Source organism: Gopherus evgoodei, chromosome 1, assembly GCF_007399415.2.
Source record: "Gopherus evgoodei ecotype Sinaloan lineage chromosome 1, rGopEvg1_v1.p, whole genome shotgun sequence".
Lineage (NCBI taxonomy): Eukaryota > Metazoa > Chordata > Testudines > Testudinidae > Gopherus > Gopherus evgoodei.
This window is the reverse complement of record NC_044322.1, coordinates 252,942,250-252,954,426: the sequence shown is the minus strand read 5'-3', so window position 1 is coordinate 252,954,426 and position 12,177 is coordinate 252,942,250. Positions and strand designations below refer to the sequence as shown.

Sequence of the window (12,177 nt, the reverse complement as noted above, 5' to 3'; positions counted from 1 at the left end):
TCCTCTGCATGTGCAAATACATTTCGTTAACCCTTTCTTTCTCTAATATAAACACAAGGCCACATGTATGTTTTTAAAAACAAAGAAAACCCTACACTGCGCACACAGTTCTCCTAGGGAGAAGATGAGAACACCAACCCATACATGAAAGATGTTAGTCATATTGCTTAATGCACTACTTGTTGGTGTTCAGAGACTATGGTGATGGGGTTGGTATAAAAATCTGTATAGAAGTGGGCACAGATGAAGCCTGTTAACAAGCCTGGAAACAAAAGTTCCATCTCTGGCCTGACTCTTGTATTTAGACTTTTTTGAAACCCATGTCTGAGACAAGCAATAATGTGTCAAGAAACTTGAGATTGTGCCGTGTCTTCTCTGAAAGGTGGTTTGGATTTGTTGAATCTGTATTGTCCATTCAGTATGTGCATTCTTTGGGCTAGAAGGTTTCTCCATCTTCCCAGAGTTCTGTAATGAGTCCAGATGGTGTTTTCAGGTGGGTTTTAAGTGATTTAAATCCTGTCCTACATCTCTTGAGATCTGTGAGAACAGCTACTTGATTAGTCAAGTTGAGGCACGTTGAACTGTACCTAGGTCCCTGGCTGAGTTGCTTGGATTAATATTTCAGTAGCTGAGTGGTTGCTGTGGTGACTTCATAGCTGTCATTCACTACCCAACAAAACTTCTATTCATTCAGAATTTGACCTTCTCCAGCGTTTTTCCTCTGCTGTGTCCAGGAAAAGGCATATTTATGAGTGATCAGACCTAGCTACTTAAGCACTATATTTGAGGAAAAATGAATTGAGGGGGAGGGTAGCTTTGCTAAGCAGGTGGTGCAGCATGGAAGATGTCAGTTTTAATAAGGAATAATTGGAGATAAAGGGTTTTAGAACCAGGATTAAAAAAATGAAACCTTCAGCTATTTGCATTTGAAGTCATATTTTGTCAAATCAGTGATTTGTTACAACTATAGAATTGGAGTTCCATTTTATCCCTCAGAACCATCAGTAGTCACCTCCTGGGTGATAAAATTAAACAGCAAAATGCTGAAGTAACTAGATAGGCCAAGCCAGCCCTGAGGCTCACTAAAAATGTGTATGGAGGGCAACTTGCTTAAAAGCTGTGGCCACGTTGGGGCCATCTAGGCAGACTTAAAGTAGAAGACAGAGCTGAGGTTTGGAAGTGGACAGAACTAGCTATTTATGAATACTTGAACTTTAACTAGTCTTTCCTCTTCTGAAAGTTTTAAAGAACTGCAGTCTCTCTGTCAGCAGGGCTGGACTAATGCAGTTGTCAAAAAGACAGCATGAAATATATTTGAGTCACAGCTGTTGCTGTCCACCCTTGCCAAGGAGAGGAATGGTCAGTGGATCTGCAGAGCCAGTGTCCTGCGTATCCCCAAAAACCTGCTCGCTGCTTCCATAGCTTACAGCTCTGCAGCCAATAGGGAGTGCGGACACTGCTGTGGAACAGTACTGTTCCTAAGCATCCTGTGCGCTGAAATCAGTCCATTAAATGTAATAAATAGGCCACATGTAAATTCTAGTATACTTACTAGATTCGGTACTGTACATTAGTTGTTTTTACACACTAGCAGAATTAATGGTGAAAACTTAACGAATGAACCTGAAATGTGTTCCCTTGTACTCTGTTCTTTTTCTCAGGTATTTGAAAAGGTTTAAAGTGATGAAAATCAAGTACTACGAAGTTGGTGCCGTCAGATATTGAAGGGCTTGCAGTTTCTGCACACCGCGCACTCCTCCCCTTATTCACCGCGACCTAAAATGTGACAACATTTCATCACTGGCCCCACTGGATCAGTCAGATAGGAGACACTGGGTCTGGCACCCTGAAACGAGCTTCCTTTGCCAGAGTGTGATAGGTAAGCCTATTTTGTTTTGGAGGCTGGTAGGCCCAGTCCACTTACTTGAAAACTTGACCTTCCCAGAAGAAATTCACTCAAGTACACTCTTCTTAAAATACCTGATCTGAGCTCAGAAAGCGATACTGGTTTGCTTCTGAATTGTGGGACTCCTTCTGCTGTACTGATTAAATATCTTTTGTTGCAGGGTTCGGTATCTGTGCTCCTAGTATTTGGGTACAATCTGTGGAAGCATTTGGGAATATAGGCTTATTCTGTTTGCCCCCCCACAGCTTAGTTGAACACTGTTGATAAAACCACTGTAGCTGGATTATGGGATATTAACACAGATGTCAATTTTGAAATTGTATTTTATGGACAGTTAGTTTGAGTGTGCACATAGTGGTTTTGGTGACCGCTCCTCCCTTTCTATCAATAATAATCTTGATACCTAGCTAGCATCTAGCCACATACCCAAATCTGCTAGTTTGTCAATCTAATATTGTAGAGTACCCTATTTTAGTTTAGGCTAGTTTGAAACTGACACCACTGGATCATCCTAGAAAATTGGTTTTATCAACTTTTGTTCCGATAGTGTGCATTATATTTAGACTAACAAGGGAGCAAGATGGTCCTTTTTAATGTGCTGCTGACATTTATATTGCTGAATGGTCCTTTACCTGTTCTTCTGAATACACTGATATAAGTTTGCAGATGTTTTGCATGCTGTCACTATTAAAATGTTTCCTGCTTCCTGATCAGGATAGTGTTTAAATATTGACAGAAGTGGAAAAATATACAATGGCAATATATAAAACTTCCTTACAAAACACATCCTCACCATGTGTTAATTTTCTGCCTAGAGCTTCAATCATATCCCTCTGTGTTCTTGCTAGCAATTGTTAGCCTATGGCTAATTGGATATAATTGACTTCTGGATTATGGGTTGTGGGAAAGGATTAGGGAAGCTAGGTTGACTGATCTTCAAACAGTCTTAAATCTGGTTAGCTTGCAGGAAATAATTCACTGCTTAAAGTCTTTCATCTCTGGCTTGGAGGAGCCCTGATCGTACAGTGTGATCTCTTCACTTGTGGAGAGTGTGCTGTGTTTGAGGCATTAGGGGGCAGTGCATCTTCTGCAAACTCTTTACAATTAGGACTTGTTGAATCTCGCACTATGTGCCTGTAACTCAATCTCTCTGTATTTCTAAGTATTTTTTGCCTGTAGGATGTTCCTCACTATTGCCTGTATCTGCAGTAGGCCTATAAAATATACTGCAGGTGAGAAGGTAAGTATGTGAAGAAAAGGGCTCTGGTGAGTGGCCTTTGCAGAAAATTACTTTTTATTCATTCCTCATAAAGCTTTATCTATAGTGACTGGGTTTTTCATTGCAAGGCCTTTTTCTGAACAGTTCCACTTCAAAAAGTAAATGGAGTGTTACAGGTCAGAGACTAGCTGTGGGCTCTTACCAGTACTATTCGTTTACAGCAGAGGTCAGTACGGTATGTTGCCACACAAGCCCCATTGCCTCCTTTCTTACAGGGAGAAAGGTAATTCTAACTCTCCCTAGTAGTTGGTTTGCGTCTTGCTATCTTTTACTTTTTTTCCATTTGTCTTCAATTTGGTCATCTCCTGATCCAATTTTTATTGTAGCCAAAGTTTCCCATTTCTGCCCTTACATTGAGTAACGTGTGGAAAGCAGTCAAAATATGGACCCTCTCATCTAATTTCTTATAAAGGCCTTGCAGTGGGACACCCGTGGGGTACATTAATGCAACAGAGTGACTAAGGGTTTCCTCCCTCTTCTTTTTGCCTCCACTTTCTCTTCTCTCACAGGTCTGCCCGTCCGCTTCCTCCTGCGGTGAGTAACGCCAGCAGCCTCTGCTCGCTTTGAGACATTTAGAGTCTGAATCGTTCTTTTAATTTAAGGTACCCCAGAGTTCATGGCACCCGAGATGTATGAGGAGAAATACGATGAATCCGTTGATGTATATGCTTTTGGGATGTGTATGCTTGAGATGGCCACGTCTGAATATCCTTATTCTGAGTGCCAAAATGCAGCGCAGATCTACCGTCGAGTGACCAGCGTAAGTCTCCCATACCTCTCTGCTGATTCGAGAGCTGGTGCTACCGCTAACAAAGAAGCGGATAGCTTCAACACAGTGCAAGAGTGAAAAAGAACAAGCTGACACATCTCTAGGTGAAAAATGTAGAAGTTTGCTTAGCTCAATCTACGGAAATGCTAGAAGTGTGTGGAAAAGTGCTCAAAGGAAAATCACTTACAGGACTTAATATGCTATTAGAAATCAGATCTTTCATACACAGTCTGATATCCTACTTTCAGGTAAAACTACATAACAAGGTACTATATCAAAGTAAAATTCACTCCACTATCTCAGGATATTTTCTGACCCATGACAATTTTGTGCTTTTTGCCTTGGTAGTTTGAAACTTTAGTCTCTGGAATAAACAAACTTGGGTCCACAAATCTAGGGAACTCTGGATTAACTGATTGCCAATGCAGATCCTCATCTGTTTGTTTTGAGTCATTGTAAGTTATACTTTATTGTATCCTAAATTGCCTTGGCTTCTTGCTGTTGGGCCACTTCCATAGTTGACTACTGGAAATCTTGTACATTATCAGCAGATAACTGGCTCACAGAATGAAGTGAAACAAAGGTGCCAAATGGAGTCCTTGTAAACATGTCACTGGGTCAGACTATGGAGGTTTCTGTTGCCACAGACATTCAGATGGTGATATTTGAATAGTCTGAGCCACCAGCCGTGGCACCAAATCAAGAGTGTAAGTTTGAGTAGTTGGGAATGATGGGACCTCCAATTCAATTTGTTTCAGTGGTGGCTTTTTTTAAGTATAATGTGAAATAGTTGAAGGTCTTCTAATGAGGATAATACTGCTGTCTTGCAGCATGCTGGATAAGTAATCAGTCTTCAGAGCTAAATATTCAGAAAAATAAAAAGAGGGGGTGATAGTAATCCTCAGAATTGGAATTTCTGTCATCTATAAGTGATCTGTTCCTTGACTGATTTTTTTCAGGGGGGGCAGCAACCCTTCCAATCTGGAAGTAAAGAACCTTGTTGGTTGGTTTGCCAACAGATAATTTCCTTTATCTACTGGTGGGAACCCAATGAGTTTCCATATTTTCTCTTGTTAATCTTGTGGTATGACTTTAGAGATGGGGTGAGCATTTGTGAATGAAGTGCTTAGCTTTGGAAGAAACACCAATACAGTCCGTGCTCCTAAAGCCTCACAATCTAATGGACGGATAGTGAGAAAACAAAATTCACTAGAAACGCTGAAGAAATAATGTGCAGTGTCTCTTTGATTAAATATCATCCCAGTTGCTCCATCCCACCTGAAGTACCTAAGATTTGAGGTTACTTCCAATTTGTCTTTTTTCCATTTGGCCTGTCGTCTGGCCTGCAAGTGTTAATGAATGTCATGTAGCAGTAATCCCCTCACCCCTACCCTCCAAGAGGGTTTTGTGTCCTTGCTTGAAGGATTGATTTATTTGTACACTCTCACAAGACTGTGCCAATCAAGCAATGCAGGAGATACTGGAATTGTTTGACTTGGTCTTGTAGCAAATTGGGGATGGGAGAAAAGTACTTTTATTGCATTCCCTTAGTCCCAGCTAGGATACACATTGCCTTGGATGTGAGCCTGTGGGTGAGAAGATATCCTGGATAACCTGCTCAGTGCAGGATGACCTGCTTCCTAGGGGAGACGGCTGCACATAAACACCCTCAAAGTGTACTGGCTAATATAGAAAACACATGCGTTAACTGCAACATTGTGGCTGTAGCTGTAGCTATAGTTGTGAACCACCTGGATTGCTTTTTTGTGTTGTCTTGCTAAGGGAGTCCTGACCTTTTTGCTCTCTTGGGTGGAGGCACTAGTCAGTAAGGCCCTATGACGCTAACTGTGCAGCAGACTGCTTATGTTTATCTAAGACATTTCCAAGAGTGGTTACCAAAGCAAGTACTGCAGCACCCCCACTTCCCCCAAATGGGGAATTCCTCTTGTAGACCAAACCACCAAGAAACTCAATACCAAGTACTCTTTAACAGTGGATACCCAAACCCTGAAGTCCCAGACACTGCAGCACTGACGTGGGATGAATTTCCATTGGGCTTCACATTCCTCCTCTGTCACTTGTATTAATGGTCTAAGGGTATACCTACACTGGAGTTTGAGGCTTCTATTTTTGCTAGCTCTGATCAAGCTAGCATGGGTATGTCTACCTAACATGGAAATTATACCTCCAGCTCCAGTGTAGACATACCCTAAGAAAACAGCTTGATGTGGGATTTCTTTAAATCTAATTACCTGGTGAAGGTGGAGTTGGTAGGCAGACGTACTAATGCTCACCCAGTATCTAAGAGTTGTCATGGGCCCCCTTATAGCAAGATTTTTCTATAGCAAAATCAGGTGCCCATGGTCTCTACTTGCTTCATAACAGAGCACGGCTGTAAGAGTTTGGGATTTGCATTTGGGTGCCCAAACCGTGCTGTACCTTTGAAAAATGCCTCTATTACTTTTATATTAGAGGATTTTTTAAAAAAACTTGTGTGAAACAAGGCAAAGGATTTCCTGCCTAAGTTGGATTCTGGCCCAGAAATCCTACAGAAATCTTCAGTCAATAGCCCAGCTCTTACCTCTTTTAGGATTTAAGTCTTTGTGCTAAACTCTTTATAAAGTGTTATCAGTAGGGGACCTCTTATTCTAGTCATACTTTGAGTGGCATAACTTTGCCCTCTAGCTGGCTCTACATTGCCTTCAGTTAGTTGGAAGAGGTTTTATGAACCTCCCTTTGAACATCATCTTTGAGATTTGTGGTTTTCATCCACAAGGTAGTTTTTGGATAGCAATCAACTCAACCAGGAACATGGGAGAGCTCTCTGCTTTTTCCGGTCTTCCTCCATCTTTAATCTTCTGTAATGACAAGGTGGCTCTGTGCATCTGTCCTAGCTTTTACAGGAAAGCCTGTCCCCATTTCAGCTAACCATGATATCTCCTTTGGAGTTTTGGTCCCAATCTAGAACACAAAGGGAAAAGCCTGCTGCTACCCATTAGACTTCAAGAGCAGCCCTCCTTTGTACTTAAATCAGAAATATTCAGGGAAATGGACAGTGTTTTCATTCTCTTTTTTAGGGTTTAAAGAAAGACCTCAGGCAGCCAGATTCATCATGGATAAGGCTAAGATTTTGCCATGGACAGGTGACTGGCAATAAACAAAAATTCATGGAAGCTGTGATCTGTCTGTGAATTTGGCTGCCGTGGCTCCATGGTTTCCCTTGCTACCATGGTAGCTGGGAGCTGCAGGGTTCTCTCCCCACAAGGTTGCCCCAGTCGCTGGAACCCTGCAGAGGGGCCACCTGAGGAGGTGGTCGCCTGTCGCTGGAACCCTGCAGGGAGGCCCTGAGAAGGCTGTCACTTGGCCCTGGCAGGGTTCCAGTGATCTGCTGGCTGCCAGCTCCAGTCCTGCAGCCAGCAGGGGCTGAAGCAGAAAATGTCACGGGAGGTTTCTGGAAGTCACTTATTCTGTGACATCCATGACAAATGTAGCCTTAATCATGGATAAGTTTTAATCAGGTGCAGACTCTAGAAGGCCTACAAACCCTTAGAATCTGACTGGCCAGTATAAATTAAAGCTCAGTCTGGCCATCATCTGGGCTGGAGAGGGGAGATGTCAATAGACAAGCTTTGTAGAGCTGTAACCTGGTGTTCCCTGTGCTCTCACTCTCACCATGAACAAATTTATGCAGGTAGTTGTGGACCCAGCCCTTGGTTGCAGGGTATTTAGAGCAGGGCTTCCACAAGAAGCTTTCTTTAGGGAGCAGCTGAAGGGTTTGGAGGTTTCTATTCTTTCTTCCTCTGCTCCATTGCTCTCAAGCTCCCTCTTAAAGTTGAGCCTGAACTCTTTTGTTCTCCCTCCCTACTGTGGGTTTTCAGTTAGATAGTGCTTTCTAGAATCTAGTATGTGTGTGCTGTCAGACTGATCTACAGCAGGGCATGTTCTCATTTGCTGGGTAACTGGCTTTCTGTGGTCCAGTTGAGACAGGGCCATGGACTCTAACCCTACCAAGCTTTCCAAGTTCAAGCATTGTTAGGGAGCTAGAGTGGGCAATTGGCAAGAATCACTGTGGAAAAGTGGAGGAGGGGAGCCCTCAAGGCAGACAAATCCTTGATTGCTCAACATGTCAGAGCAAGTGAGGAGGAGGAGCCAAACCAAGCACAGAAAGCAAATTAGCTGGTAATTGAGACTATACCTCTGACTCAGTGGACAAGATCACTTCAGATGAGGTTTTGTCTGTAACCTGCTTGGACAAGTGAGAGTATTCAGTGAATACTTGAACACCAACCCAAGTTGTATCCAGGCTACTATTAGTTTCTCAGTTACCGTGTGCCACTGAGTGGACAGCAAGCATGCTTAATTTGCTCTTGCAGCATTTCTTTCTGGCCTTGCTTCCCCTTGGTTTAGTTAGATCTCATTCCAAAAGGGATATCTTAGAATGCTAAGAAGAAAACAAATGCTCTGCTTGTGTGGCAGCCCTATCGATAGTTCTTCTATGCCAGACTCCTGAACTATTGATCACTTTTAATTTTTAAACACCTGGTTTTCCAGACCCCCAGTCATCGGGTAATGAGAGTTTCACATGCTGAAATGTCTCAGACCTGGGTAGGCCCTTTATGACCTTTAAACAAGAACTTATTTCAATAATGTGGTTCTCCTGTTTGATTTAGGGTTTAGGGTTTTTTTTGCCTCCCAGATGTGGCATCCCTGGAGCTGAATCTCCATGTCAGCTCTCCATTGCTATTCTGGGCCTCTGCTTGCCATTCATTTATCCCCTATTCTATATGCAAAATTGATTTAACTGAACCCAGTTTGACAGAGATGGTCTCTGTGGAAACTACTGAAGTACTACTAACCTTATTTGCTCTTTTTTCCTCAGTTTTTTCATATAGTATTTTTGAGATCTGCCTCTTGTGGACCTAAAGCTGGTTGCTAATGTGACATTCATTTCACCCTCAAAACTATTACTTCCAAGCCCTAAAAATTCCTGGCTGAGAACACAGAAGTTCCTATGACGGGTTCTCCCCCAAGGTGCCACCTGGAACTGGGGTACCACTGAGCCCCCTGGCCCACCAGCCTGGGCTCCCGCCCACACTGTACCGCTGTGACAAGCTGCAGATTCCTCCAGCCTGCACTTTCACCAGCATACATACAGGTAGGGGGACACCCAGCTGCAGTTACAAGCAGGCTTTCTGACCAGTCCCTGCATGGGAAAGCTACACCCAGCTCCTCAGGCAGGCACCCCCTCTGGAGTATAAACCCAAAATTGTACTGTCTTGCGCTGCACAGGGGACTGTTCAGCACAAGCTCATAAAATTTACCCCCTCCCTCAATGTGGAGAGGACTATCAACAGTCTTTTGCCCCTGAGTTATGATTACCACACTGGTTTAGATCAGGGATTCTCAAACTGGGGGTTGGGACCCCTCAGGGGTTGTGAAGTTATTACATGTGGGGTAGCAAGCTGTCAGCCTCCACTCCAAACCCCGCTTTGCATCCAGCATTTATAATGGTGTTAAATATATAAAGAAGTGTTTTTAATTTATAAGGGAGGAGTCTCACTCAGAGGCTTGATATTTGAAAGGGGTCACCAGTATAAAAGTTTGAAAACCACTGTTTTGATAAAAGCAAAAATAAGTAAACTACAAAACATAAATTTTAAGTGATTATAAGTGATAGCAAACAGATCAAAGCAGATTACCTAGCAAATAAACAAAAAATGCAAACTAAACTTAATATACTAAATAGATTGAGTATGAATAGCAGATTCTCACCTTAAGAGATGATGCAAGCAGGCTGCAGATTCTTTTGGGGCAAGCTGCACTTACCTGCAGATTCCAAGCTGTACGGTGTTTCGTTTCACAGGCTAAAAATCTCTTTAGCTTGGGTCCAGCAGTTGCTTTTTTTTAAATAGAATATCAGGGTTGGAAGGGACCTTAGGAGGTCATCTAGTCCAACCCCCTGCTCAAGCAGGACCAATCCCCAGGCATATTTTTGCCCCAGATCCCTAATTGGCCCTCTCAAGGATTGAACTTACAACCTGGGGTTTAGCAGGCCAGTGCTCAAACCACTGAGCTATCCCTCCCCCCACAGTTCAGTCTTTTTCCCTCTGGTATTTCCAGGAGTCCTCTTATGTGGGGGGTGAAGAACACCAGATGATGTCACTCTCTGCCTTATATAGCTTTTGCATATGGCGGGAACCCTTTGTTTCAAAGCTTGGTTCCCAGACCAGTCTGTGGAAAAACACTGACATCCCGAGATGGAGTTTAGAGACATGCAGTCACATCACATGTCTTTATAAAGTCATAGTAGCTATTACTTGGAGGCTGTAGTGTTCTCAGGAAGGCTGCCCAGGTGGGAGATCGGCCTTAGGAGAAGCTTATTTTTTTTTTTCTTCCTAATGGCTCATGGCCCTGAATAGGTCCTTCCCCACCCACTATCTAGACTAAAAACATCTTGTCTCGTGGGTGTTACCCTGGTGTAACTACATTTGAAATAGATACATAGTCAATATTCATAAAATCAGATACAAAAATCATGCATGCATACAGACAGGATAATCATAATCTTTCCAGTGACATCTCACATGACTCATCTTGCATAAAATAAGTTATGTCATTATTATATCACAGTATCACTGTGAAAAATATGGGGTGCAGTGTCACAGTTCCTTTAAGTATCAGAGGGATAGCCATGTTAGTCTGGATCTGTAAAAAGCGACAGTTGTGTGGCATCTTATAGACTAACAGAAGTATTGGAGCATAAGCTTTCGTGAATACCCGCTTTGTCAGATGCAGTGGGTATTCACCCATGGAAGTTTATGCTCCAATACTTCTGTTAGTCTATAAGGTGCCACAGGACTTTTGGTTGCTTTATGGTTCCTTTAAAGTAGATTGTGCTATAGGTAATAGTGCTGAATAATTGAGGAAGATGAGCTATCCTCCAAGGTCTAGGTACGTGCATGTATATCCTTCTGAAGAACCTCTAGGAATTACTCTGTTCTCACTAAGGCATGGTCTGTGCACTAGCTGCTGTTGCTGTGAAGACCTGGGTTCCGTTTTTTGCAACGTTGTGAGGGAATGCTCTCTTGGGGTGAGGCTGGTTGAAAGGTGGAAAAAACAGTGTTATCATGCATTACATTTGGGCACTTTTTGAAAAGTAAAGTTAGTTTGGTGCCATCCTGGTCTTTAGTGGACACTCCTCCATGACATAGAACTTTCACACAATTCTGTACAGTTGATACCATTTCCAGTTTCTGTGTGGGAAGGTCTGGAACTGGAATAGGAATTCTGTGTGTCATTACTGAGATTCTTTGGTGTAGAGAGAGGAGTGAAGCAACTTGAATGGCACTTGGCGCTTTTGTACTTTCCCAAGAAATTGTCAGGGAAGTCAGCTTAATGCAAACTAAAATTCAGTTAATATCTTGAAGAGATGAAAAGAAAGACTTGGATGAAATTAACTTCTGTTGCATTGTGCTATATAGGCAGTAAGAGTTAAGGGTGGAAGAAGCAGAAGCAGAACTACCTAAGACACTGATTTGTGATCCTGTTGCACAGAAACTATAGGAAAATTAGCCACCTTTTAAGAAGTGTGCACTGATTTTCTTTCAAATACAAACATGAGAGCTGTGCAGAAGCTGGAGTAACCTTACAAAGGTAGAAAGATCAGGAAAAATAACTTGTAAGTAAAAATGGACTTTGCGCTCACACTCACCTCCCAATACATTTTAATTTGTGTAACTTGGTTCAGTGCAACAAGTAGAGTAACCCACATGCTACTTCAGAAGGGAACAGATTTCCTTTTAGCTAGGACTGCAGGCACGCCAGCTTTCTATATCTTCTGTTGGAGTTCAGGTTTTGCAAAGACTTCAAGTATTACTTAGAGAGTGGTAGCAGATTCTTCATGTTTGTGAAAGAACTTGCAGCTGCTTAGAGGGTTCAGTTGCTTGTCAAAGGACACTCTGTCCTTGAGCTTCCTGCATTGTATTGTTCACCTTGAAAATTCATATGTCATCAGCTAAGTGTGTTAGGTATTTGTCATCACATGTCCATTTTGTGTACTCCAGGTTTCATTAAGTTAGGCAGTGTTTTTCATCGTAAGTGGCCTTATGAGTTTGGAAGGCTTCAGTATTCCACGTGGGAGACCACGGGCTGATTGTGTAAGACTTCATTACATTTTATAGACAGCCTGTTGAAATGTTCATCACCAACTTGGAATAAAATAAA

The 12,177-nt window shown here is 42.4% G+C and overlaps 1 protein-coding gene across 1 annotated transcript in view; it reads left to right on the top strand.

The window, feature by feature from the left end:
- Positions 1 to 12,177, top strand: part of WNK1 (WNK lysine deficient protein kinase 1) — a 179,363-nt gene that overhangs the window by 59,104 nt on the left and 108,082 nt on the right. The window contains 7 exon segments of the mRNA XM_030549258.1: positions 1,662 to 1,693; positions 1,696 to 1,748; positions 1,750 to 1,789; positions 1,792 to 1,818; positions 1,821 to 1,872; positions 3,086 to 3,138; positions 3,788 to 3,945. Of these exon segments, the coding sequence (XP_030405118.1) occupies positions 1,662 to 1,693; positions 1,696 to 1,748; positions 1,750 to 1,789; positions 1,792 to 1,818; positions 1,821 to 1,872; positions 3,086 to 3,138; positions 3,788 to 3,945 (415 nt within the window).